The following is a 26,785-nucleotide window of genomic DNA, read 5'->3' on the forward strand; positions in this document are numbered from 1 at the left end:
GGTATCTTTACGATACTGAACGCTGCCGCCTGGGCCATGGATTCTTGTCCTGGTGTAACTGTTTTCCCTTAAATCATGCTCTGCACTGTGTCTGCTCCAGGCATTCCTCCGATTATGAACTAAGATATAATCATAGGTATATACGTAGGGAAATATTCTTTAGGCACTCATACTATCAACTATTATACGATTATATATAGAAGATTATATAAAGGGATTTTTCAAGCCCTATTTCTATAAACTAATATATGATTATGTGAAGGATTATATAACAGGAAATAGCTGAGTAGTAACACTATAAAGTGAGATAATCCTCAAGCCCTAACTGTGCCAGGGTTCTGCTTAGCTCTCATTCCTCAGTGCCTATATGGGGGGTTACCCACACCAAGCGGTTTATATTTTATCCTCACCATTATGAGGGGGAGGTACTGTCATCCCCATTTTATGCCGTAAATTCAGTATAATGTCACAACATTTATTATAGTTTAAGAAAGAAAGAAGAGAATCAGAATAATGTAGAATAACTGATATTATGTATTTACAGCCTAAGGGTTGTTCTTCACTAAGATTTATCCATAGAATCATATTCCATATAATGAGAACTCATGTTTTTAGAGGCAGAGATGGCTGATGCTTGCCCCATCTACCTCCTTCCTGCTAGAAGCAAGTGATTCTCCCTCCCTCTGCAGGCACAGGCCTCAGAAGTCTTCTCAGTGTAGCCTGTAAGCAGCTTCTGTCTGTACAGAATTCATAGAGCAGTGCAGGCTAGCACATGCAATGTGCTCCCATCTGACTGCCAGCTAGACCTTGTGATGTAAATAGTGGGATGTTGTTTTAAATGTTTACTCTGCAGATAAAGAGTGATGGAGGTCCAGAGAGCTGAACCTCATTCAGTGCTGTGCATGGTTCACTACTGTACCCAGGAGGGTCTTGTTCTGGCTCCTTCCTCCTCCGTCTCGAACATTCAACCGATGGCTCCTAAATTCAAGTGACGACGACAGAGCCCTCTGGCCTATGTAGGGACACTTGCTGTCTTTAGACTCCAGTTCAGGAAATTGTGCCCACATGTTTTAACAAACATTTTTTAACACTGACACAGTAGGAAGTTACTAGGGATTAAGAATTCAGGTTGTTTGCAAAGAAATTGGTTCTTGAAGCATTCTTGAAGAAAATGATGAAAATTGCCTTGGAGGGATTTGTTGAACTAATGGATGGCTTCCTACTCTTTAGGCAGCGGAGGGGTTTTTGGATGCATTTTAAGTCCACTAGAACTTTCACATTTCAAAGTGAGGTCAGAGAAATGGCTTTTTCACATCCTTGTCTCCTGTCCACACGATTAATGTTTTGGTTGACCTCTTCAGATGGAATGTGCTCTAAACGGAAAGGAGGGCCAGGCGTGCTTCCGTCCCTGCCGTGGTGTCTGTTGCCCTTGCCCAGCTGCCGCCTAGCCCCTCACTCTCTCCTTTCCTGCTCTTGTGTTTTTCTTTTGAGACAGTCTCGCCCTGTTGCCCAGGCTGGAGCGCAGTGGCACACTCTTGGCTCACTACAACCTTCGCCTCCCGGGTTCGAGCAATTCTGCTTCAGCCTCCTGAGCAGCCGGGACTACAAGCACGTGCCACCATACCCAGCTAATGTTTCACAGTTTTAGCCAAGATGGTCTCAATCTCCTGATCTCGTGATTTGCCTGCCTTGGCCTCCCAAAGTGCTGGGATGACAAGTGTGTGAGCCAGCGCTCCCGGCCTCCTTTCCTCTACTTCCAGCTCCTGGTTTTGACCTTAAGTGTGGGTTTCTTAGCCTTTAAGTTCACCTCCAACCCTGGGGAAGTGACCTATGTCTGGGAGCAAAATCTGGCCTGCCTCCTTCTGAAACAGAACTTGGAACCAGAGTGGCAATGACCAGGTCACCACATACTCCCTCCTGCCACACGCACACATTCCTTCGAAGTGACTTCACAAAGTAGAGGAACCCCTGAAGAAAGCAAGGAACACTAAAGTCTGTGGTTAGATCAGCAGTTTCCAGTGTCTGCCAAGGCACCAGTTTGTGGTGGGTTTGTGAAAGTGCTGAATTGGATCATTCCAGCGCCTTCCATTGCATCTAGATTGTGCCTTGGTGCCAGTTCCTTCTGTGTCAACACCAGTGTAATGGCAGTTCCTTAGCCAGTAGAAGAACTTTGGCAGCAGGGAAGAGTTTGCAATGTGGCTGTCTCGGGTTGCAGAGGCCGCACGCCCCTTACCCACCTTGACCCTCTCCCAGCTTTAGGGGATCCCAGCCTCCAGGACAGCCGACTTCGAATGATATTAAACTTGTTCTTCTTTTTGTTGCTGCTGGGAAAATAGCAAATGATTTGATACTCGCTCTCTGTGTTTAAAATGCTGCTCCTCTTGGTGTTCTAAAGGGTGAAGCCTAGACTGTGGCCTCCCTCACTCGTTTATGGTTTTGGTCTAATAGGAACCCGCAACTGTACATTGCTTAGGAGTGCCTTTGACGGGAAATGGTACCGTCTTCCATGTTGGAAGAGGTCTAACCCTGTGTCCACTTTTCCAAATGATTCTGGCGCACACTTCCTTAAACCGTAAGGCAGCTGTTGTGTCCGAGGGAGCTGTTCAGGCCTTGAGCTTGACCAGTGTGCTTTTTACGCTTCCTTTTGGCGCCGACAGACTCTAAAGAGGTAAAGAAAGTGATTGGTCCGTTATCATCGAGAGAGTTGTTTTGGTCTTCTCAAAATTCTGTCGCTAGTAGAGCAAGCCTGTCATAGAGGAAAGCAGATTGTGTGTGAACTCTGACGTCACTGAGCATCGCCCTGAACTTAAAGGGGGCACTCTTCTCATGTCCCCTTTAGTGGAAATCATGAGTTTTTTTGTGAGATTGTGTTATGACCTGTTTTCCAGCGTACACAGACTTTACTAAAGGAGTACAAAGAAAGGGATAAGTCCAATGTATTCAGAGATAAACGCTTTGGAGAGTACAACAGCAGCATGACCCCCGAGGAGAAGATGATGAAGAGGTTTGCTCTGGAGCAGCAGGTATGGAAGGAAACTGGGGGAGGGCTTTTGCTGTACATTCACAGAGAAGCCAAGCTCAGGGAGAAGTCTGATTCTGCACGTTCCGCATGTGCCTGGGCACTCGTAAGGTCCGGGGCATAGCCCTTGAACCCTGCGCTTACCTGGCTAGGCCAAAGGTGAAGCTGCCCCTTCTACAGATGTTAGCTGAACGGATACGTGTCTTTACTATGCGGCAGCAGTGTGTCCTGGAGTTCTCAGCTGAGCTGCTGCCTTCAGCTCTGTTGGGTGGAGAGCCAGGGGCCTGAGCAGCATTGCTGGGACGGATAGGGGCCCCAGCATTTATTGAAGAATCCCTCCCCCCACCATGAGTTCTGTTTATGTCTGAGTCATTGCCAGGTTGACCCAGGATACTCTTTAAGCCTGCTTAGGCTGCATTGTCATATTTCAGATATCATGGAAACACACACATATATATATATTTTTTTTTGCTATGAAATGAATGTGGTAATTTTAGGAAACTTTTTTTCTCTTCTGTCAGCGACATCATGAGAAAAAAAGCATCTACAATCTAAATGAAGATGAAGAATTGACTCATTATGGCCAATCATTGGCAGACATCGAGAAGCATAATGACATTGTGGACAGTGACAGCGACGCTGAGGATCAAGGGGTGCTGTCTGGTGAGGCTGGGGTGCCCTGCACGGGCCTGTGGGCATGGAGCCAGGGAGAGTCTGTTCTTTGTTAGACTTCCTCCTGCGCTTCGTGGAGGAACTTTAAGATGGTGTATAGATACATGCTTTTATGGGCCAAGAAAGCATGTTGATATCCATTATTTCATTTAAACCTCACAGTGGCTGGTTCCACCCATGAGCTCAGAGAAATAAGGTGTTTTGCCCGATGCCAGAGTCAGAGCCATGGGTAGAACCCACCTCACCAGCTCCAGGTGGCTCACTGAACTGCGCTACTTTGCTCCCCCCTATTTTATAAATTCCAGCCTAATATTTGTACCAGTGGTGTTTATGTCGTTCTTTTAGCCTTTACTTACTATGGAATTATGCCAGTTTGAAGAAAATAATATTGAGTCTCATATCTGTAGATAACAACATGAAGCAGATGAATGTTGGCCTTAAATAACATTAACAGAGTTTAAGGTTCAGTTCGGGCCGACCGTCTCGATCCCTCTTTGTGAGGCTTCCGTCCCGATTCAGTTCGGGCTGACTGTCTCGCACCCTCTTTGTGAGGCTTCTGTCCTGACATCAATTACTTGGCATTTCCTCTAAGTTAAGTAGGTCTCATTTCCAGCATCTTCAGAACAAAGCTGCACAAACCTAAACGGACTCAAAGCTTTGTCTTGTTAGTGTGTGAAAGTTAAGGCGTTAAAGCCTTGGGCTGCCTTTTGATACCTGGCTAATCCAAGGGGCAGAGGGCTTAGGAGTTAAGGCAGCAAGCATGTGGTGCAGAGCCTGCCATCTGTCACACACCAGGAGGAGGCCCCACGACTGCTCGGGCTCACAGGCATGAAGAGAATGGCCAGTTATTTAGCCTCCGTGCGCTCTCTTTGCTTTTTTCATTGTTCAAGACTTCTCGTGTGCCCTGAGCTGTAAAACGCACTCCCTGGGGAGATTCTGACTCCCCAAGACTGAAGGCAGCTGCCTTGCTGTGAGCTTGGCCAGTGCATTCCCCTCATGGCCAGGAGGTGCTGAAGTTACATTCCCCGGTTTCTAGAGCAGAGGTAGGGCTCAGTCTCTCTCGAGTAACAGGTCCTCGGAGTTCAGCTGTTCATTCCTAACTTCCTAGCCTTTGATTTTGATTATGAGCTTACCAAACCCAGGTGATTTTTATAAAAGAAAAGCCTCTTACATGTGAAAATAAATATACTGACTGCAATTTTTTAAATGAGTCATGGGGAAACATATTCTTCCTTGTTCAACTGTCACATGGTATGTTCACTTAGATTAGGAGAATTTCATCCTAAAAACCACCCCGTGAGCTAGGTGTTACCCACTTTACAGCAGCGGAAGCTGAGACTGAGGACAGGAGTTGGCGGTACTTGCTCACGCCTCATAGCCGGGGGGAGCGGGGTTTCAAATGCCAGGTGGCCTGACTCCTAAGTTGTAGCTGCTGTGTGCTGTTCCACCTACTATAAAATACACTGTGTTTGGACTTTAGAATAAATAGATACATAAAAAAGCTTTCTAACCAAATCCTTTTCTGAATCTTTTATATAATTAATACAAGCTTATTAGTTGGTATTTTACAAATCTTTCTTTTCGGAAAATACTGTAATGGTACATACACACCATGGAATACTGTGCAGCCATAAAAAAGAATGAGATCATGTCTTTTGTGGAAATGCGGATGGAACCGGTGGGCATCCATCATCCTTAGCAAACTAACGCAGGAACAGAAAACCACATGCTGTGCTTTCTCACTTATAAGTGGGAGCTAGCCGATGAGAACTCCTGAGTACAAGAAGTAAACAGCAGACATGGGGACCTACTTGAGAGGAGGGGAGAGGAGCAGAAATGGTCACTGTTGGGTACTTAGTACCTGGGTGACGAAATAATCTGTCCGACAAACCTTGACACAAATTTACCTGTGTAACAAACCTTGACATGTTCCCCCAAACCTAAAATAAAAGATTTTTAAAAAAACAAATGGAAAATATTATGATCAACCTTGGATTACTAGAATACTGAAAGTAGTGTTTTCTGATATGCCGAGTTTACCAGGAAGGAAGTCATTCATTTCTGGAAATCAGGAATCATTCATTCATTCACTTACCAATACTGGTTTATGTGCCAGGCACTGTTCTCGATTCCAGAGAAATGGCAGTGTCAGAACAAAAAGCTGTGCCCTCTTTCAGCTCACATTTTATGGAGACACCCAAACATGAAACAAATATGTCACCAGATTATGCTGTCTGATCAAAGGTGGAAGTGCTGTGGGGGAAGAACCAGGAAAGGGTGGCACATGACATTGTGGAGTCCTGTTCAGTCTCACTGGAGTGCGGTAGCTTGACCACGGCTCACTGCGGCCTTGGATTCCTGGGCTCAAGGAGTCCCCCATCGTGGCCTCTGGAGTAGCTGGGACTATAGGTGTGCACTGCCATGCCTGGCCAAGACTTTGCTTTTACTTGAGAAAAGGAGTCGAGGTGTTGGAGCCAAGGAATTACATAGTGTTGTGATAGGACAAGGCCAGCGGGCTATCCCAACAGGTCGGATGTAGATGTGGGAGGCAGGCATCAAGGGCGACTCCACGGGTGTGTGGCCTGGGCATCTGGGAGGATGGAACTGCCATTCGCTGATGTGAGAAGACCGTGGGACAGATGGGTTTGGGGCAAGTTTGAAACGCTTGTTAGGCATCCACGGGTCAGTGCTGGAGGTGCAGTCTGGAGTTCAGGGAGCATGCAGGCTGGAGACAGGGTGGATGCTGTCAGCAGAGAGTGCTGAATGGGCCGCCAAGAGAATAGGAGTAGACAGAAGGGAGACAGCAGGAACTGTGGCCTTGGGAGTTGGAGAAGAGGAGACAGCGAGGCCCGGCGGGGTGGGCTAGAAGCCAAGGAGAGAAAGCCTTTCTAGGTGAGTGAGTGATGAATGTGTCGAGCACTGCTGGTAGTGAGAGCAAGACTGCGGACTCACCCGTCAGTCAGGAGGACTGCACTTCAGAGGAGAGGCGGGGGAGAGTCGCAGAGGGGCTTGAGAAGGGAGTGGAGGTTGGGAACCCTCCCTGCTGGCCAGAGAGCTGCTGGCATGCTGGAGCCCCAGCCTGGAGAAGCTGTGTAAACATTGGTTTCTGTTACAACGTGGGCCTTTGGGTAAATCATTTCCCATCTGAGCCTCTGTTTTCGTTTGAGAAATTGGGTTTTTAAAGGTTTATTTTATCCACATTTGATGTTTCCTACAATGTTGAATTTCTCTTCTGCCCTAGTGAGTAGGGCAGGCTGAAGATGGGTGGCCTGCTTCTACGGCCCTGCCAGAGGAGGTGGGAGGGACACAGGCTGTGCTGCTGATCCTGGGCGACACTCCCTACCAAGACTCCAGGTCCAGCTTGTTCTGGGCTTGCCAGTCTTCACTAGAACCAGGACAACCAAAAATAGGTGCTCAGTGTTTTCAGCCAGTTGGGTTATAGCCAGTTGGGAAGTTAATGGGCCTGGGTTTTCTCAGAGTGGCTCACCTTGGGTATTCCTCAAGTGCCATTGTGCCTGTGGTCTCGGGCCAGCGGTAGTGTGAGCATTGTTTTCTCAAATGTGGAAATCTCCAGACTGCTCTGGGGGAAGCGCTGGCAGAGTGCTACAGGAAACGCTTCCCACGCCGGGGCTGGGCTTCACTGTGGGGTTTCTGTCTTTTGCCCCCAGCTGAGCTGACTGCTGCTCACTTTGGAGGAGGTGGTGAGCTCCTTCACAAGAAGACTCCACAGGAAGGCGAGGAGCAGGAGAAACCGAAGTCCAGGAAAGAGCTGATCGAAGAGCTCATTGCCAAGTCAAAACAAGAGAAGGTGGGTTAGTGAATGTCCTTGATCATCTTCCCCACGGAAAGACAGGCTCACCAAAATGTGTGTGAACTTTTTTCCCTGTACATTTTTAGGCTGTGTTTAATATTTTATATGAGTTTAATAACAGCATTTATCATGAATAGATTTTTTTTTTTTTGAGACAGAGTCTTGCTCTGTCACCAGGCTGGAGTGCAGTGGTGCAATATCAGCTCACTGCAACCTCCAGCACCCGGGTTCAAGCGATTCTCCTGCCTCAGCCTCATGAGTAGGTGGGACTCTGTAGGTGCACATCACCACACCTAGCTAAATTTTGTATTTTTAGTAGAGATGGGGTTTCACCATGTTGGCCAGGATGGTCTCAGTCCCTTGACCTTGTGATCTGCCCACCTCAGCCTCCCAAAGTGCTGGGATTACAGGCATGTGCCACCGCGTCCAGCCGTGAATAGAAATTTTTACAATCACATCAAGCATATACCTCTGTCAAGTTATGGTTCCTTTGCCTTTTTGTGGTGTGTGTTTTGTTTATTTTGAGGCGTGGTCTCTGTTGCCCAGGCTGGAGTGCAGTGGCACGATCAAAGCTCGCTGTGGCCTCAAACTCCTGGGCTCAAGGATCAAGTGATCCTCCCACCTCAGCTCGCCGAGCAGCTGGTGTGCGCCACCATGCCCAGCGAAGTATGTTTTTAGTTTCTGTGGAGACGGGGTCTTGCTGTATCCACCAGCTGGTCTCAGACGCCTGGCCTCAGCAGTTCTCCCACCAGGGCTTCTAAAGCGCAAGGTGAGCCACCGCACCTGGCACAGATGGGTTTTTTGTTGTTGCTGCTGGTTGTAGTATCTGACATGTTCCCCAAAACTCACTTTTTTATTCACTTGCAGTGAACTGCTCAGAGCATCGACATTAATGGTTCATGGCAGGAAATTGTCAGATGAGATTTTGTAGCTTTGCATTTAAAATACGAATCTCTCCTGGCCACGTTCTTCTGTTGAAACATGTGGTGCTGCCGGAGTGGTTATTGTGTGTGTCCTCGGCATTGACATTGGGCCTCTGGGTTGAAGCCCAGTAGTAACGCTGCGTGTCTGTTATTTTTTCCCCAGAGGGAGAGACAAGCTCAACGGGAAGATGCCCTCGAGCTCACAGAGAAGCTAGACCAAGACTGGAAAGAAATTCAGACTCTCCTGTCTCACAAAACTCCGAAGTCAGAGAACAGAGACAAAAAGGAGAAACCCAAGGTGGGAGCTGAGCGATGGAAGCAAACACTTCACTTCCTCAGCTGTGTTGAGCCGACTTTCTGCAGGGAAGGGCTGGGGCCGGAGCTGCTTCCGGCTGTTTCCTGTAGGACAGGTCTCTGTTGAACATTGAAACTGAATGACTGATTCGTGGAATCTTGGGGTGGAAGTAGACTCAGTTATTTCAGTGTCTATTCCAGGTGCATTAAACTTAAGAAAGTGGTGTTTCTGGATGGAAGAAGTACTTTAGGGTGAACACGTCAGTCTGAGCCTCGCTGTGACACGTAGATTAATGTACATTGACTTTTTCCCTGGGAACAGCTCTTGTTTCCTACTGCATTCTTTGTAGTCTAAGCTGTTGCAAAATGCTGCATTTGTGTAAGTAAGTGGGTGCTCAGAGAAATCTAGATTTCACCAGGCTAGTGGCATGTGGACATCACTGTGAGCCACCCTTGCTATTACTGTTACTTTAATTTCCCACATTTAGGGCGTAATGCCTACATAAGTAGTGTGTTTTTGTTGTTGTTGTTAGTGTGTTTTTGTTGTTGTTGTTTGAGACCGGGTCTGACTCTGTCACCCAGGCTGGAGTGTGGTGGCGCCATCTCAGCTCATCACAACCTCTGCCTCCTGTTTTCAAGTGATTCTCCTGCCTCAGCCTCCCGAGTAGTTGGGCTTACAGGCACGCACCACCACGCTTGGCTCATTTTTGTAATTTTAGTAAAGTTAGGGCTTCACCATGTTGGCAAGGCTGGTCTCAAACTCCTGACCTCAGGAGATCCACCCACCTCGGCCTCCCAAAGTGCTAGGATTACAGGTGTGAGCCACTATGCCTGGCCTGTTTTTGTTAAAGCAGATGTATTCTGAGAAGAATTGTTCTAGGGGTGAGGTTATTTGTGACCACATGTCCACTGATTTCTCAATCCTCAAGGCTGAGTAGAAGCGCCCGCTCTCTAGGAGAGCCGTAGGTGTGCTGTAGCCGCGCAGCACATTGTCCAGCATGACTAGGATGTGCCAGGAAGCTAGATCTTTTCTTTTTTTTTTTTTCTTTTTTTTTTTTTTTGAGACGGAGTTTCACTCTTGTTACCCAGGCTGGAGTGCAATGGCGCGATCTCGGCTCACCGCAACCTCCGCCTCCTGGGTTCAGGCAATTCTCCTGCCCCAGCCTCCTGAGTCGCTGGGATTACAGGCACGCGCCACCATGCTCAGCTAATTTTTTGTATTTTTAGTAGAGACGGGGTTTCACTATGTTGACCAGGATGGTCTCGATCTAGATCTTTTCTTTTTGTAAAATAAGAAATACATATATTTTGAAAATGAAAAATTTCTTCTTTCTACTTTAGCCCGATGCGTATGACATGATGGTTCGCGAGCTTGGCTTTGAAATGAAGGCGCAGCCCTCCAGCAGGATGAAGACGGAGGCAGAACTGGCGAAGGAAGAGCAGGAGCGCCTCAGGAAGCTGGAGGTGGGTGGGCTGTGCTGCTGGCCGTCCACAGCCCCTTGGCTTCATTTTGCAGGACGGGATGAGGAGAAGAGTCTGATCAGTGGAATCTTTTAGTCTATTTAAAGTTTGTATTTATTCATAAATACCTTTTTTTTTCTGATTATAAAAGCAGAAACATCAAATAAAATGCAAATAATTCCCAAGTATACCAAATTAAAAATGGACATTTCTTTTGTTTTTTTTTTGAAATGGAGTTTTACTCTGCCGCCCAGGCTGGAGTGCAGTGGCGTGATCTCGGCTCACTGCAACCTCTGCCTCCTGGGTTCAAGCCAGTCTCCAGCCTCAGCCTCCTGAGTACTGGGGATTACAGCCCCCCTGCCACGCCCAGCTAATTTTTGTATTTTTGGTAGTGATGAGGTTTGGCTATGTTGGGTAGGCTGGTCTTGAACTTCCGACCTCAAATGATCTGCCTACCTTGGCCTCCCAAAGTGCCGACATCACAGGCATGAACCACTGTGCCCAGCTAAAAATGGACATTCCTTAATAATTTTTCTATCCCAGAATATCTACTAACAATGAAATGAGTATATTATCTTGTAAGCTTCTTTTTTTAATGCAGTTTTTAAAAATTCATTACATTAAAACAAAAACAAAGTAAAGACACATTCTTCCACAGCTGGCTGAGTTTTTTCATTTGCTTTTTTTTTTGTTTTCCCCGCCATCCTGCCCAGATAATTTTTTATTTTTAGTAGAGACAGGGTTTCGCGATGTTGGCCAGGCCGGTCTTGAACTCCTGGTCTCCGATGATCCACTTACCTCAGCCTCCCAAAGTGCTGGGATGACGGCGTCCAGCCCCAGCTAATTAAAAAAAATTATTTGTATAGATGAGCATCTCCCTGTGTTGCCTAGGCTGTTCTCAAACTCCTGAGCTCAGCTGATGCTCCCACCACAGCCTCTCCTGTGTCCTGTGTGTCGTCGAATAGCGGAGGCCCTGGAGCTGCTTGCTCTTGGTGTCCCGGCTTCGCTTCTCTTGGTGCAGGGGGTGATGACTCCTAGTCGGGGCTGTCCGGCAGAATTGGGCCATGAAGACCTCAGAACAAGAGGCTTGCCCTGTGACTGCAGAGCACTGGCCACAAAGTTTGCACAGTTGGTTTGTTAAATGAGGAATGTATTAGCCAGTGTTTGCATGCCTGATGGAGGATGCGCCGGCTGCAGAGCTGGGAGGGCTGCAGGCCCCGCTCGCTGCCCAGGCAGACTGCACGCCTCCTCACCAGGTGTCGGAGGAGTGCTCTATACGACTTGTCATTCCTTCCTGCTCAGGCCGAAAGACTCCGAAGAATGCTTGGAAAGGACGAGGATGAAGATATTAAGAAACCAAAACATACGTCAGCAGATGATCTCAATGATGGCTTCGTACTAGACAAAGATGACAGACGTCTGCTTTCTTACAAAGTAAGATGTTTAGCTTCGTTTCCTTTCTCTTTTTTTTTAAACGTATAAGCATTTTTTGGTATTCATTTTAGGGATTTGTTACAGTTGAGAATTTTAAATCTTTTTAACCAGTTTCTCTAAAGTTCTCCTCTGGGTGTTGATGGCATATCAGACATGAAAACCTTAGAGAGGAGACTTCAGCAGTCGTGTGTGCAGTCTCTGGCCCACGCTCTCTGTCTCTCTCTCAAAGGAATACAGATAAAACCGATTACTCGGTTGTTAACATCAGCTACTTTTGTTTATAACTGCGTGATGCTGTCTGCGTGACCTCAGCGTGCTATAGAGGAAGCTAACTCAAGGCTAGAGTCGTAAATATTCTTTGAGGGGTGTAATTGAGTTTCCATGACTGGTGTTTTTAATTCACAAACTTTATAAATTGATACCCTTTTCTCGTTGTAAGGGTGTATCAGTCAGGGTCCAGGGAAGAACAGTAGGCAGGACAGGTTTCAAGCAGAAGAGATCCACAGAGGACAGTGGATGCTGATAAAACCACTAGGTTACCTGCAGGAGCGGAAGGGCAGCCTCCCCAAACCGGTGCTGGGTGCCGGAGGCACTCCCAGTGCTGAAGCCACAGCCGCTGTACAGTGTCTGCTTCCTGACCCCATGCTGCTCCCTGGAAAGACCTGAACCTGGTCCAGCATCCTGCAGCAGGGTTCTCTGGGAGCTTCCATGGCTCAAATAGCCTAGAAGGGGGGTAGTGGGCAGGAGGCCTGGTGCCAGGGGGCAAATGGAGCACCGAGGTTTGTGTGTAAGCATGTGGGAAACAGTGATGTGTGCGTGGTCTCGATGCAGTTGAGATGGTTCAGCAGTTGCCTCTGCCTCTCCTGATGCCCTGTGGTTTCCATGCTCTTTCTAGGATGGAAAAATGAATGTCGAGGAAAATGTCCTCGACGAAGAAGAGGAAGAGCAAAGCAAGGAAGCTGGTGACACTGAGAGCAACGAGGAAGAAGGTGACAGTTCAGGCAGAGAGGACACAGAGGAGAGTGACAGCCCAGACAGCCACTTGGACCTGGAGTCCAATACAGAGAGCGAGGAGGAAAACCAGGAGCCGGCAAAAGAGCAGCGGCAGACCCCTGGGAACGGGTTGCTGGGCCGCCAGGAAAGAGCTGGAAAAGCTGCCAGAGACGAGCTGCCCTACACGTTTGCAGGTGGGCGAGCGCGGGTTTCCTCGCTTCTGGGATAACTCACCACCTGGCCGTAGCTGTGTGTGTGTCTCCCTCCCAGGGGTTGCATTTTTGGGGTGGGGACCAAGGATGCACGTGGGAGTGTGTGGCCCCGCCCCATGTCTGCCGATCCAGGTCTTGGAGTGAGGGGTCGTCTTGGTTTGTGGCCGTGGCTCTGTGGGCTGGCTCCAGGTGAGCGAGACGCACCTCTCTGTGGCGGTACCTTCCCTCTCTCTTAGTGTAGGGCCAGCGTTTTGTGGGGACCGGAGGGTGGGCCTGTGAGGTGGGCGAGCATCTGTCAGAAGGCCTCTGTGCTTCCACTGGGCTTCCTGTTTGGCCACATAACATTTTGAGTGGAATATACAGTGTTTTTTTGTCTGGTATGTGGAGAAAGATTGTCCAGGCCAGGTGCATGGCTCACGCCTGTAATCCCAGCACTTGGGGAGGCCGAGGTGGGCGGATCACCTGAGCCCAGGAGTTTGAGACCTGCCTGGGCAACATGATGAGATCTCATCTCTACCAAAAATACAAAAAAGAAGCCTGGTGCGGTGGCTTGTGCCGGTGTTCCCAGCTACTCGGGGCTGAGGTGGGAGGATCACCTGAACCTGGGAGGCAGAGGCTGCAGGGAGCCGAGATTACACCACTGCACTCCAGCCTGGGTGACAGTGCAAGACCCTGCCTCAAAATAAAGAAAAATTGCTGGGTTCTGGTAAGCAATGCTTAATTGTCCTGTGCCTGCAGGACGCTTGCAGAGGAGAGGCTAGTGGTGAGGCTGGCCTCCCTGATGTACCCGCTGACAGCAGGAGTCTCAGGAGCTGGCTCCTTCCAGGTCATTGTGAAGTGGTCTGGGCACTAAACCCAGCACCCTGCCCCCGAGATGCTCTGGAACTGTCTGTTTCAGTAAATTCCTGTCAAGGAACGGGGGGAGGTCATTTCCTTCCTAGCCTGTTCCCAGGTGCATACCACTCCTGACAGCCCAGGGCAGAAACGTCTGAGACCCTCCAGATGTACCAGAGCAAAAGTGGGTGGGTTTGTGGTGATTGTGAAGTAGTTACATGCAATTACCTCCATGTTAGCAGACATGAAGTAATTTTCATTTTAAATGTTAAATATGGGCTGGGCACAGTGGCTCATACCTGTAATCCCAGCACTTTGGGAGGCAGAGGCAGGCAGATTGAGGTCAGGGGCTCGAGACCAGCCTGGCCAATATGATGAAGCCCTGTCTCTACTAAAAATACAAAAATTAGCTGGGCGTAGTGGCGTGTGCCTGTAATCCCAGCTACTCAGGAGGCTGGGGCAGGAGAATTGCTTGAACCCGGGAGGTGGAAGTTTCAGTGAGCTGAGATTGCACCACTGCACTCCAGCCTGCTCAAGAGAGCAAGACTCCATCTCAAACAATATATATAAATAAATGAATGTTAACTATGCAGTTTGTTTTGTGTGTTTAATAGCTCCTGAATCCTATGAGGAACTGAGAGCTTTATTATTAGGAAGATCATTGGAAGAGCAGCTTTTGGTGGTGGAGAGAATTCAGAAGTGCACCCACCCGAGTCTCGCAGAAGGAAACAAAGCAAAATTGGAAGTATGTGGACTAAGTGTGTGTGGAGCGCCGAGCGTGTCGGCAGAGCCCCGTCTCTAACTGTGAGAACCGTGTGAAGTGCAGCGGCCGGGTGTGCCTCGGCCGCGGGGGGCCGGCCCGTCACCTGGTTACCTATCATGATGGCCGGGAGCACTTGGTATGGTCTGGGCAGAGGCCTCCCTTGGCTTTGGCCCCTCTTTAGGCCTCGTGCCAGGTCCTGCCAGAGGCAGGCACAGGGACCTTCACCTTCCTCTCACAGGGGAGGAAACTAGATTCACACAGCCAGCAAGTGGCAGAGCCGGACTTCATGTGTGTCAATTAATAGGTGGCTGTCATTGTGCCTTTTTCTTTTCTTTTTTTTAATTTTTTTGAGATGGAGTTTCCCTCTTGTTACCCAGGCTGGAGTACAGTAGCATGATCTTGACTCCCTGCAACCTCCTGGGTTCAAGCAATTCTCCTGCCTCAGCCTCCAGAGTAGCTGGGATTACAGGTGCCCACCGCAATGCCCGGCTAATTTTTTGTATTTTTAGTAGAGACGGGGTTTTGCCATGTTGGCCAAGCTGGTCATGAACTCCTGACCTCAAGTGATCCACCCACCTTGGCCTCCCAAAGTACTGGGATCACAGGCGTGAGCCACCACACCCAGCCGTGTGCCTTTTTCTCTTCCCTGTGAAGAGGGCGCTCCTGATTTTCTCTTCCTAGTGATGTGTTGTCTGCTGTTCTGTGGACGCATGCACCTGGCCCTTAGCCATTTCCCCCCGCTACTCCTAGAGCTCAGCAGGTTCCAGCAGTGTCTTGGCTTGCATGTTAGAAGGCTGCTCGCATCTGTAGCCCTGGGCTCCCTGTGCCACCTGGGTGTCACCAGAGTGTAGGTGATCTGGAAGCTGTGTGGCTGTGGCTTTGTTCTTGGTGCAGAGCACTGAGTTTTCTCTCCCAATTCATGTTCCTGCAGAAACTGTTTGGCTTTCTTTTGGAATACGTTGGTGATTTGGCTGCAAATGACCCACCAGACCTCAGAGTAATTGATAAGTTGGTTGTGTAAGTAAAAATGGTGTGTTACCTGGGATGTGGAGCTGAGCAGAACAATTTTCCTCCCGTTCAGAGTCATGAAAATACATTCCAGGGTTACCAAGGAAGGTGGAATGGTGGCGTCAGCACGCCAGGTGGGCGGGTGGTCACCCAGGGCTTGTGAGCCTCACGGCGCAAGCCCGCTTCTTACATGCTGCTCTGGCTGCTGCAGAGCTGGGACTGACGTTTAACCCCAAACAAGCTGACTTTGAAACAAGCAAACCCCTTCAGGTTTGTGGCTGGGATGGGGTGGCTCATTGTAAGTTTCAAGCTCAGGATGGTCGAGAGGGATTTGGAAAGTGTGGTAGACACCCCGCCCCTCACCCCTCAGTGGAACCCCGTGGGACTGGCTCTGTGTGCTATGGAGTGTGTCCCTCTCGCCTGCCTGGGGACCGCCAGGGCGAGCCCCCACCCTCACTGCACTATAAGCCTGTGACCCATTTGGTGACTCCTGGCCCCAGGGGCTGGCGGATGGAAGAATGGCAGAGGGGCAGAGTTCTCAGTCAAGAGGCATGTTGTTGGCGTTGGGTCCGTGAGAGCGCATACCAGCTTCCTGCCCTCTGCCACGCCGCGCTCCACGTCATCTGCGTATGTGGAGACACCGTCCGAGAAGTAGCTGCCGTGAGGAACTAATGAGTTCATGTGGAAAGTGCCCTGGAGCTGCCAGGTGCCGCTGCCACACAGGACGGTGCCCTCAGCAGTGTCGTCACCACAGATCCAGCTGTTTCTCCCTCTACCTCCAGTCCATCCTGCAATGGCCAGGTTTTTAGGAAATGGCAAAAATGAGTGTAGACTGTTAAGAATGCTGTTAAAAAAAAGTGGGTTCGTCCAGTTCTAACTTGCTCAGTCAACACGTGACTTCATAGGAAAACGGCTTTCAGGGTTTTACTGTGTTTTTGTTGTCTGAAGCCGCTCTCCGCTGACTGACATTTCTGCTTAACAGGCAGTTATATCATCTTTGCCAGATGTTTCCTGCATCTGCAAGTGAGGCTGTGAAATTCGTTCTCCGAGATGCCATGCATGAGATGGAAGAAATGATTGAGGCCAAAGGCCGGACGCCATTGCCAGGGCTGGGCGTGGTAAGCACGGTTTGGTCTAGGCACTGCCACGGCCACAGGAGTTCTGCTTGGCGTCACAGAGGGCTGATGACGGGCATGGTGCTCTTGGCTGTGCCCTGTGCTTCCAGGGTGATCTGGAGCGAGAACTGCAGTGCGGTGAGCCCGGGAGGGAGGGCGGCTCCTGCGCTGGCCGTCACTGACGTGTGGGCCGTCCAAGGAGATTCCGGTTTGATTCCACGCGAGTGGTGTGGTTTTTGATCTGGTACAAAAACGTTGGAAGCCACAGAGAACCACAGTGTTTTCTTAACGGCCCGAGCCTGTGGGCTGGTTTTAACTGGCCTCGGTTCCTGTGTTTATTCAAAGGTCGAGAGACATTTGAACACTGAGATTTTTAACAATTTTAAAAAAGCCTCATGCTGTGTTTTCAGCTTCAGCAACTTTAATGAAATACTTGCTCAGAAATGCTCTTTCTTTGCTGCCTGGTGTTTTTGTTGAAATGGATTCACAGTGGTTAGCAGAAGCTTAAAAATGTAGGACTTAGGTTAATGATGTTCATCAGCTCCCTAAAACGTGATCTGAACCTGTGCCTGTCACCGTCGTGGCGGCTTTGGCGAAGCCTTCGTGGGCCTCGGCGCGTGTCCTCACTGTACAGTTAGCTGTTGGACCCGCGGTGGTTGGACACGTGTTCTGTGACACTGAGGCCGGAGCTGTGCACCCTGTCTCCCCCAGAGGCTGGTGGTGGCTCCGGAGTGTTTGCGGGAAGGGCATCTGGATGGACTTCATTTCCCTCTAACCTGTCTGGTAACTTTCTTTCCAGCTCATTTATTTGAAAATCGCTGGGCTGCTGTTTCCAACTTCTGACTTCTGGCACCCGGTGGTGACCCCTGCCCTCGTGTGCCTGAGTCAGCTGCTCACCAAGGTGCGTCCTCTCTGTGCGCGGCAGGGCCCGGCCTGTGGCACTACGGGCACCGGAGCCACAGCTCCTCGGGGCCTCATTGCACTTGAGCATGGCTTATGAGGGCCGCAGAGACTGAGCACTGGGGTTAGGCTAAGAGCACCCATCTAAAAGCCCCAGCTCAAGCAGCCCCAGACGTGGGTGGGAGTGGGTGGGTCTGGTTTGGCACCTCAAGGTTACAGAGCGTGTGACCCCAGAAACAACCTTACAAGTCAGTGGTGAAGTTATCAAGTGTGATGATAAGGGCTTTTGTTCCCTTTTTGGCTTTAAAAGTTCAATGTTCCTTTGTTAGGCATGTGATTGGTGCATGCATACCGCAGTGATCATGTGCCAATTGTATGGGTGGAAGGAACTTTATAATCGGTAAAGCTCTGGCAGGGCATGGCAGCTCACGCCTGTAATCTCAGCACTTTGGGAGGCTGAGGCAGGCAGATCACCTGAGGTCAAGAGTTCAAGACCAGCCTGACCAACATGGTGAAACCCTGTCTCTTCTAAAATATAAAAACTAGCTGGGTGTGGTGGCATGCACCTGTAATCCCAGCTACTGGGTAGCTGAGACAGGAGAATCACTTGAACCCGGGAGGCAGAGGCGGAGGTTGCAGTGAGCCAAGATCGTGCCATGGCACTCTAGCCTGGGCAACAAGTGAAACTCTCTCAGGGGGACAAAAAAACTCAGTAAAATCTTTAAAAACTCAGTAAAATCTTGTTTTATCTCACTTGATCTCTCAGCACTGATGTGAGGCGGGGGGGTCCCCTCTGTGCACGTGAAGCTCAGTGGGGTGCGTGGTCATCAGAGAAGGCTGGGAGTCGGCCTAGCATGGCGTGACATCGTCCCAGGACTGTGACCCACCCCCCACGTGTATTCCTTTCCAGTGCCCCATCCTGTCCCTCCAGGACGCGGTAAAGGGCCTGTTCGCGTGCTGCCTGTTCCTGGAGTATGTGGCCTTATCCCAGAGGTTTATACCTGAGCTTATTAATTTTCTTCTCGGGATTCTTTACATAGCAACTCCAAACAAAGCAAGCCAAGGTGAGTTGATCTGAGGGAGCTTCCTGCAAATATTTTATACTGAAGGGCTTTTTTAAGTAGGTCATACTCATTGTAGAAAATTTAGAATATGGAAAAGTAGAGAAAACACACAAACCTGCTACCCACCGTCCTGAGTAGCACCCTTTCCCTCTGCGTGAGCGTGTGCCTGCGCCCACGTGGGAAAAAGCATCACCTCCGTTGACCTGTGCTGTCCAGCGTGGTCGTCAGTGGCCAGAGTCTGAACCAAGATGCGCCCCACGTGCGTCATATGACCAGGTGGTGAAGACTTGGTGCCAGAGGTAGGGCTGTTGGCGCCACAGGGTCGTGGGGTGTCCCTTATGCTGTGCTGAGCTGCAGCATCTGAGAAGTAAAGACAGGACACTGAAGAACTGGAGAAGAGCAGCTGGTCTTGGGACCATGCCACCTATGAGCAGAGAGGCGAGGCCCCGAACGCACAGAAGCGCCTGTACTTACTGGGTACAAGGCAGAGTGGGGCAGGGTTGTGAGTGAGGTCATCTGTAGGCTTAGTGATAGGGCATATATAATCACGTGAGTAACAGGCGCGGGGGCCACCCCATTATGTCACCTGGGCAGAAAGGTAGGCCATGCGCAGTAGGGGGCCGTGCCATACATAGAAAAGGGGTCCACCTCCATTAGGTCACCGAGGCAAGGAGGTGGGCTGTGTGCAACAGGTGTCGTGCACAGCACTTCTTATCTGGGGGCTGCAGACTTCAGGGGATTTTTAATAGAAGGATACTGTAAGCCAATGCTGTGGGAGCTGACAGACCTGTGCTCTTAAGATATTTAAGGGAGGATGATTTGAGCCAACAGAAGTGAGAAAAGACTGACAGGGTGCACAGCCGCCCTGACTGGTCACACCAGAGGGGTTCTTCTCCCTCGGTTATTTGCGGAATCTCAGGCCTGAGGCCGACTTTCCACGGGAACTGGATGCAAGGTGCTACAGCTCCTTTCTCAGGAGGAGAGGCTCCTGCTCCAAGCCTGCCGTACAGCGTATGTCCTTTTCAGGCAGGGATGCCACCGCCTGGGTCTTTGGTTCTCGTCCTGGTCTGGCTGTTTTCCCAAATACTGCTTCTGTTCTGTGACTGCTCTAGGCATTCCTCCTACTACAAACTACTATATGGTTATATAGAAGGATTCTATAAATCAGCACTAAATGTGTCGGTACAGCTCCGACTGCAATACCTATGTGATTATATAGAAAGATTATATAGAACTAAGTATGCTAGATATAAGTACTAAGTATGATTATATAAGCTAGATGTATGTAAGCAGTGAGTTATGCTTCAGGCACTAATTCTATAAACTAATATATGATTATATATAAAGGATTATATAAAGGAAATAGCTGAGTAATAACACTGTAACTAAGATATTCTTCAGGCACTAATTGTGTCTGGGGTCTGGACAGTTCTCCTTCCTCAGTGCCCATGTGTGGGGTTACCAGAAATACATAAAATATCTTAATTTTTTGTATTATGTGTTAAATCATAATATTTTGGCACTTTGGGTTAGATCTATTGTTAAAATCACTCTTACCATTTGACTTTCTCTCACATGACAAGGCAGTGTGAAAGCTCTTGTGCGGCTCACACGGGCAGCGCTGCTGTGTCGCTTCCATAACACTCTGAATTCAGGAGGTAGGGCGGCAGGAGCAGTCTTGGGACAAGGAGGCTGCCCCCCGCCGGCCCTCTCCCTAGCCCCGCTCCTGGGCACTTCCTCAGCGCTTGCTGCCGCCCTCCCGGGGGTGGGGAACCACACAGCCTCTGTCCTGAGCATTTCCATGTTGTGGATGCCTCTTCCAGCCTGACCAGAGGTTGGACCTCAAGGCTAAAACCCCTGCCCTCTGTTTCCAGCTCGCTCTGTGGTGCTGAGCGCCCGCATGTCCAGGACTGACCTGAGAAGCAGGTGCTGTGGCGTCATTCCGACAGCCAGCAGAGTCCCTTCCAGGAGGGTTTCAGGGCTCCCATTCTGCTATCCCCTGGCCCTGATGCTCCTGTCTGTCAGGCTTGGTGCTGGGTGCCGGAGGGGCATGGCCGCCCTGAGTGCCCCCTGCCTTGGAGAAGCCACCTGCAGATGGCTGCAATCCGTGTGAAGGGCTGCGATGGAACAGGCTGGGCACGGGTGGAGTCATGGAAGGGGTGGGCATCTCGGCTTTGAGGGAATGTGGACAGGGCCTGACCCACTGCCTTGTCCTCTTGCTCGGCCTGGCCCCTCCACCCCCCTGTGCCCGGTCTCCACCCCTCCCCCTGCAGCCATGCCGTTCTCAGTGGGTTGACGTCCTGTAGGGCTTTGCTGAAGTCTGCCCCCTTAGGCCTCTCCTGCCCCTCACCCTCACCCTGCTGACCCTCCCCCTCCCTCCCATCCCTCTACTGTCCTTTCTCCTGTTGTCTCGCTCATTTGCCTCTTGGGGTGCTGTGCACTGCCTGTCTTCCTCACAGGGGCAGGGACTTCAGTCTGTTCTCAGCTGTGGCCTGAGCGCCTCATCAGCCCGGTGTGGTGTCTAGGAGGCCCGAGTGAGGTCAGGCACTCAGTTGTGACCGCAGCCCCTGCCAAAGCTTTCCCCTCCCGAGGTGTCCGTGCCCACACGGAAACTCTCAGTGTCTGGCACAGCCTGGAAACATACAAATCAGCGTGCGTCGGTTAGAGTGAACTTCCGCAGGCTTGGTGTCGCAGGGCCTGCTGGGAGCCCAGTAACCTTCAGGCCCTCTCTGTCCTGTGCCCTTGGAATTCAGGTTCCACTCTGGTGCACCCTTTCAGAGCGCTTGGGAAGAACTCGGAACTGCTCGTGGTATCAGACAAAGAGGACGCGGCCACATGGCAGGCGAGTCGCCTCTCCCTCCGCTGGGCGAGTGGACTGAGGGTCCCGACTTCGACAGAGGCCAATCACATCCGGTATGTGTGGGGACCCCACCTCGGGGAGGCAGCAGAAGCCACGGATGCTTTCACATGTGCTGTTCTTAGCTAACCTGCGGCCCCTGGTTGTTTGGTTTTATGGAGGGCGAAAGCCTTTCTGAGGCATGTTGGCTTGGTGTCACCCCTTTTTTTTCATTTTCAAAATATATTTGCTTGATTTCACAAATCATAATTTGGCACCAAAAATAGAGCCACCCCTTCCCAGCTGGCACTGCATTACCCAGTCTCCCCTGTGCTAAGGACTGACGCTGAGCCTGCCTTGACCACAAGGGTGTGGCCCAACCCTGGCCAGCTGCGGTGGCCACATTTGATTTTTCAGCCTAGCGGGAATGGGGGAGTTCCTTTTTGCCACGATACTGGTTTTGTCAGTGACAAGTAGAACAAATTGGACCTCTTCTCACCTCTGCCCTCACAGACTGTCCTGCCTGGCCGTGGGCCTGGCCCTGCTGAAGCGCTGCGTGCTGATGTACGGAGCCCTGCCGTCCTTCCATGCCATTGCCGCGCCTCTGCGTGCCCTCCTGGCGGACCACCTGGCGGAATGCAGCCACCCCCGGGAGCTTCAGGTGAGGCTCCTGGCCACGAGGGTGCTCTTCCTGGGCTCAGACGTGACCCAGAGCTGGGCCCACGCTGGTGGGCATTTCTAGGCATTTGAGGTTGCAGCTCTAGCATCGACACATCTTTGCAAAGTCACAAACAGGAAAGGGACGTCAGATCAATAGAGCGGGCAGTGACGGTGAGCAGTGCCGGGCTGGATTAAAGCAGACGTTGCCTCTCGGCTGTGGCTGGGAACTGTCACCTTGTATGCCACCTCCAAGAGACTGCACAGAGGCTGCACCACCACCCAGGGTCAGCCCTACCTGGCCTCGACAGCCGGCTCTGCGCCGCGCTCTGCAGTCCCGGTGGGTTTTCCGAGGGTGGTCTCACTGTCCTGCCCAGGTGACAGGAGTCCCCGAGGGACAGTCTCAGCTGGACCTAGGAACGAGTCTTTTTTTAAAATAGAGACAGGGTTTTGCCATGTTGGTCAGGATGGTTTCAATCTCTTGACCTCGTGATCCACCTGCTTCGGCCTCCCAAAGTGCTGGGATTACAAGTGTGAGCCACCACACCCGGCTGAGAACGAGCCTTTAATCCGGGGCACATCCTGTACCCTGCAGATTGCTCAGGTCTGCCTGAAGGCTGCTCCAGATTCACTTACGGCCACTGTCTCCCTGCCTTTCACCCTGGCCCAGAAAGGCTGTGCCCAGCATCCAGTTCCTGCTCGACACGGCTGTGCCTTGTGCCTTTCGTCCTGCGCCAACCCTGTCCCCCGCCGGCCCACACTGGCCCAGGATGCTGCTGGGGACAAAGGCATTGGTGCCCTATCTGCAGCTACCCCACAGGGTGCTCCGCACCGCCAGCATGGCGTGCTCGGCCCTGGCAGCCTTGCCTCGTCTCTGCACCGCCAGCATGGCGTGCTCGGCCCTGGCAGCCTTGCCTCGTCTCTGCACTGCCAGCGTGGCGTGCTCGGCCCTGGCAGCCTTGCCTCGCGCCTCCCCTCGTGCACTCCGGCCTCCTCTCAGGCCTTGCTCCGCCTCCGCAGTTCTCTCCACCTGGAGCTCCTCACAGCCGTGCTGCTCGTGCCCACGCCCTTGGGAAGCCAGGCCTTTTCTGGCCCACACTGCGCCATGCTCCCTATGTCTTCTCTGTGGTGCTGACCCCTCGGCACGTTATACTGTCCTTGCCTCTGCTCCACTAGGATGAGCGTCCCATGAGGACAGCAACTTGGCCCATTTCCAGCCTGTTCCCTGGAGCGGGAGCAGGCAAGCCCGCTGTCACGGAGTCCCGAGAAGCCCTCCTTTCAGAGTGCTCGGGAGCCCGCACATGGGCCCCTCCCTCATCAGAAAGACTGGCGTTCTCGTTCCAGCTGTGCCAGGCCTTGAGCAGCCACAGCCTTGGCTTCGCCGCGGCGGTGCACAGCAAGGGCACCCACCCTCCTGCTGCGGGAGGTCACGGTACTGTCTTGACGCCGCAGAAGCTGCGTGTGGCGCTCAGGGCACGCCACGGGCAAGTCGTGGCAGCGTCGGGGTTTGCGTGTTTTTCAGGAGCTGTGTCAGAGCACACTGACGGAAATGGACAGCCAGAAGCAGCTCTGCCGGCCACTGACCTGTGAGAAGAGCAGGCCCGTCCCGCTGAAGCTGTTCACCCCCCGGCTGGTCAAAGTGTGGGTGTTGGCAGCGTCTCCCTGGGAGGCTGGGACTGGGCTCTGGGAGCTGAGCGGGGGCATCTGCCAGTTCTGTGATTGAGCAGATGACTCGGGCGAAGCCACACTCCTGAGCAGGCTCTGGCCAAGAGGTGGGGACAGACTCTTGCTTCCTTAACAGTGGCTTTCTGATTGTAGCCTCGAGTTTGGAAGAAAGCAAGGCAGTACTAAGGAGGAACAGGAAAGGAAGAGGCTGATCCACAAACACAAGCGTGAATTTAAAGGGGCCGTCCGAGAAATCCGCAAGGACAATCAGTTCCTGGCGAGGATGCAGCTCTCCGAGATCACGGAAAGGTGAGCGACGTGTGTGCTGGCACGGCTGGGTGACTCAGCTCTGGTGCTGTGTGGCCCTGGGCAGAGTACTGGGCACTAGCATCCCACGGCGTGGCTGTGGCTGGAGCCGGGCACGTTCGCTTCCCCGCTGTGAACTGATGTGGCTGCCGTGGGCTGATACGGTTCTGATGTGGGGGAGAGGGCAAGACGGCCTCCAAGAACTAATCGAAAAACGGGCATTTGCCTTTTGTTTCCTTCAGGGATGCAGAAAGAAAGCGGAAAGTAAAGCAGCTCTTTAACAGCCTGGCTACACAGGAAGGTGAATGGAAGGCCCTGAAGAGGAAAAAGTTCAAAAAATAAATTACATTTTATAAACTAGCAAGGAAGTACACTGTACATTACTTCACAGCTGCAGTCTCAACACTGGGAGGCCAGGGCAGGAGGATCGCTTCAGCCCAGGAGTTCGAGACCAGTCTGGGAAACAGGGAGACATCATCTCTAAAAAAAAGTTTTACAATTAGCCAGGTGTGGTGGCACGCACCTGTTATCCCGGCGACTCGGGAGGCTGAAGCAGGAGGACTGCTGGAGCTGAGTCCAAGCTCACAATGAGCTGTGATCGAGCCACTGCACTCCAGCCTTGGCAACAGTGCAAGACCCTGTCGCTTAAAAAAATAAATTTCTTTTTTATTTTTGTTTTTTTTGAGATGGAGTTTTGCTCGTTGCCCAGGCTGGAGTGCAGTGGGCAATCTCAGCCCACCACAACCTCTGCCTCCCAGGTTCAAGTGATTCTTCTGCCTCAGCCTTCCAATTAGCTGGGATTACAGGCACGCACCATCATGCCCGGGTCATTTTATGTTTTTAGTAGAGACGGGTTTCTCCACGTTGGTCAGGCTGGTCTTGAACTCTCGACCTCAGGTGATCCGCCCACCTCAGCCTCCCAAAGTGCCTCCCAAAAAATAAAAAATTATTTTTTTGGCGTGAGCCACAGTGTCCAGCCAAAAAAACAATTTTTTAAGTAATAAAGAATGCCGTAATGTTGGTGTGATTTTTTTCCCCACCTGTGGTTTGTCCCCGTTAAACGTCGGATGGAGCGGTCTGCGTGGTGTCAGCTGTGACTGGTTCACTGCATCTGGACACCCTCAGTTCACACTGCCAGGGTTGGGCCTGGGGATTCTGGCCAGTGTAATTTTTGTCAACTGTGGACATTTGCCTTCATGTGTAGAATTTAGGCTGCGAGGTAAATTACATATTCAATTATAAATGACAAGTTTGCAAGTAGCTTGGAAATCAGAGAAGAGTCGCCCGCAGTGCCCCTGCTGGAATAGCCACCGTTGGCCTTGTCCTTTCGCCCTTCAGCAGATGCTTCCGGGTGCTGGGTCCTCATTGAGGACACTGCACTGTGGGGGGTGGGAGGAGACTGGGTTGTGTCCATGCCGACCTGGATGTGGTTTCAGGTCAGAATTGGATGTGAAAGTTGGGGATGAGACAGCTTTTCCAAGTGTTTTTATCCTGCACGAACCAAGGGAGGTCAGCCCTCATGTTTGTGGGACCCAGGAGGGCCTGTGAGCTGTAAGAAGTAATGACTCCCTTGAACTTCAAAAGCTGGCCAGGGAGCCATACCCCAGATGCCACTGCCACGTCCTCACAGTGCAAGGCTTGTTGGGCCGGATACCTTGCTGAGGGAGGTGCTGAAGTCGGTTTCCCTGCACCAATACGCTATATGGTCTTGCAGGCCAAGGCATCACCCAGGGGACTACAGAGCCCCTGTGGGGCTACAAACCAGGGCAAGCACAGCGCCTGTGTCCTTAGCCAGCCTCCCAGGAAAGAAGCTTGACATCAAGTTCATACCACACCAGATCCCGCCGTGAGCAGCCTGCCCTAGAGTGCATGAAGGAGCATCGCTGAGGTCACATGTCTAGCCACGGCGGTGACCATGGTGAGATGTGAGGATTAGCCAGACTAGAACTGGGGAAGTGAGGAAAGTGAAGAGGACCCAGTTCTGGCTTCTAAGGGGGGTGTGGGATCTCACAAGGAAGAAGTTGCTGGAGAGAATGAGGAGTTTGGCTTTGTGCTCGCTGGGAGGTGTTGAGGCCACAGCTGGAGCGCAGCATGAGCCATCCTCATGTGAGAGGCAGTCACTGCCGTGGTTGCGCTGACTGGTAGGCCTGGAGCTCAGAACCAGCCAGTCTCCCTCTGGAGAGTGGAAGACAGAGACAGCCCTGGTGGCAGCTGGGCTGACGCTGGCAGCTTGAAGATGAGGCCCAGGCTGACAGAGGCATCTTACCCAGCCTCCCTAGGATAGCTCAGGAACAGGTCTGGCAGATGTGTGGGTCCACAAACCTAGAAGGGTCTAGGGTTGTCACATCCACCAGCTAGGCTGGCTGGCTATCCCCCTGGTCCCTGTGTAGGCCCAGGATGCCGTTAACACCAATGGTTGCAGGGTTTCACCCACCTACACATTTTCTCTGCCACACGGCCACTGCCACTTCATTTGCCAAGCCCTTGCACTCGGGACAGCTGCCAAACTGTCCAAGCAAAGAGGAAAAGAACAGGACAGGAAAAAGTAGGACCAGATCACGCACCAGACTCTCCGTTGAGGCCTTGTTATCCATTACCGGACAGAACGTGCCAGCATTGAAGAGGGCAGGTGATCCACCTGGAAGCATGGATAAAGGTGAAACCACCCAGTGGGTTCACATTCCCTGCTACCTTGACAGAGCCAATTTCAAGACAGGGCATTTGCAATAGAGAAAAAGTAATTCACGCAGAGCTAGCTGTGCGGGAGACTAGAGTTTATTATTACTCAGTCTCCCTGAGCATTTGGGGATTAGAGGGG

At 51.3% G+C, this 26,785-nt stretch overlaps 1 protein-coding gene across 2 annotated transcripts in view; it reads left to right on the forward strand.

Annotated features, from left to right (window-relative positions):
• The window catches only part of NOP14 (NOP14 nucleolar protein), a 27,911-nt gene extending 3,583 nt beyond the window's left edge, over positions 1-24,328 (forward strand). The window contains exons 2-18 of one of the 2 annotated variants that reach the window (XM_017514285.2): positions 2,889-3,023; positions 3,541-3,682; positions 7,360-7,499; positions 8,589-8,723; positions 10,061-10,183; positions 11,483-11,614; positions 12,510-12,801; positions 14,268-14,398; positions 15,348-15,433; positions 16,404-16,542; positions 17,339-17,440; positions 18,350-18,503; positions 21,257-21,416; positions 21,853-22,000; positions 23,519-23,637; positions 23,815-23,970; positions 24,210-24,328. In XM_017514285.2, coding sequence (XP_017369774.1) covers positions 2,889-3,023; positions 3,541-3,682; positions 7,360-7,499; positions 8,589-8,723; positions 10,061-10,183; positions 11,483-11,614; positions 12,510-12,801; positions 14,268-14,398; positions 15,348-15,433; positions 16,404-16,542; positions 17,339-17,440; positions 18,350-18,503; positions 21,257-21,416; positions 21,853-22,000; positions 23,519-23,637; positions 23,815-23,970; positions 24,210-24,309 — 2,394 coding nt within the window. In that variant the 3' untranslated portion in view covers positions 24,310-24,328. The remainder of the gene's footprint in view (positions 1-2,888; positions 3,024-3,540; positions 3,683-7,359; positions 7,500-8,588; positions 8,724-10,060; positions 10,184-11,482; positions 11,615-12,509; positions 12,802-14,267; positions 14,399-15,347; positions 15,434-16,403; positions 16,543-17,338; positions 17,441-18,349; positions 18,504-21,256; positions 21,417-21,852; positions 22,001-23,518; positions 23,638-23,814; positions 23,971-24,209) is intronic. The other variant, XM_017514286.1, reaches the window with a different exon arrangement.
• The last annotated feature ends 2,457 nt before the right edge of the window (positions 24,329-26,785 follow it).

Source organism: Cebus imitator, unplaced genomic scaffold, assembly GCF_001604975.1.
Source record: "Cebus imitator isolate Cc_AM_T3 unplaced genomic scaffold, Cebus_imitator-1.0 Scaffold522, whole genome shotgun sequence".
Taxonomy (NCBI): domain Eukaryota; kingdom Metazoa; phylum Chordata; class Mammalia; order Primates; family Cebidae; genus Cebus; species Cebus imitator.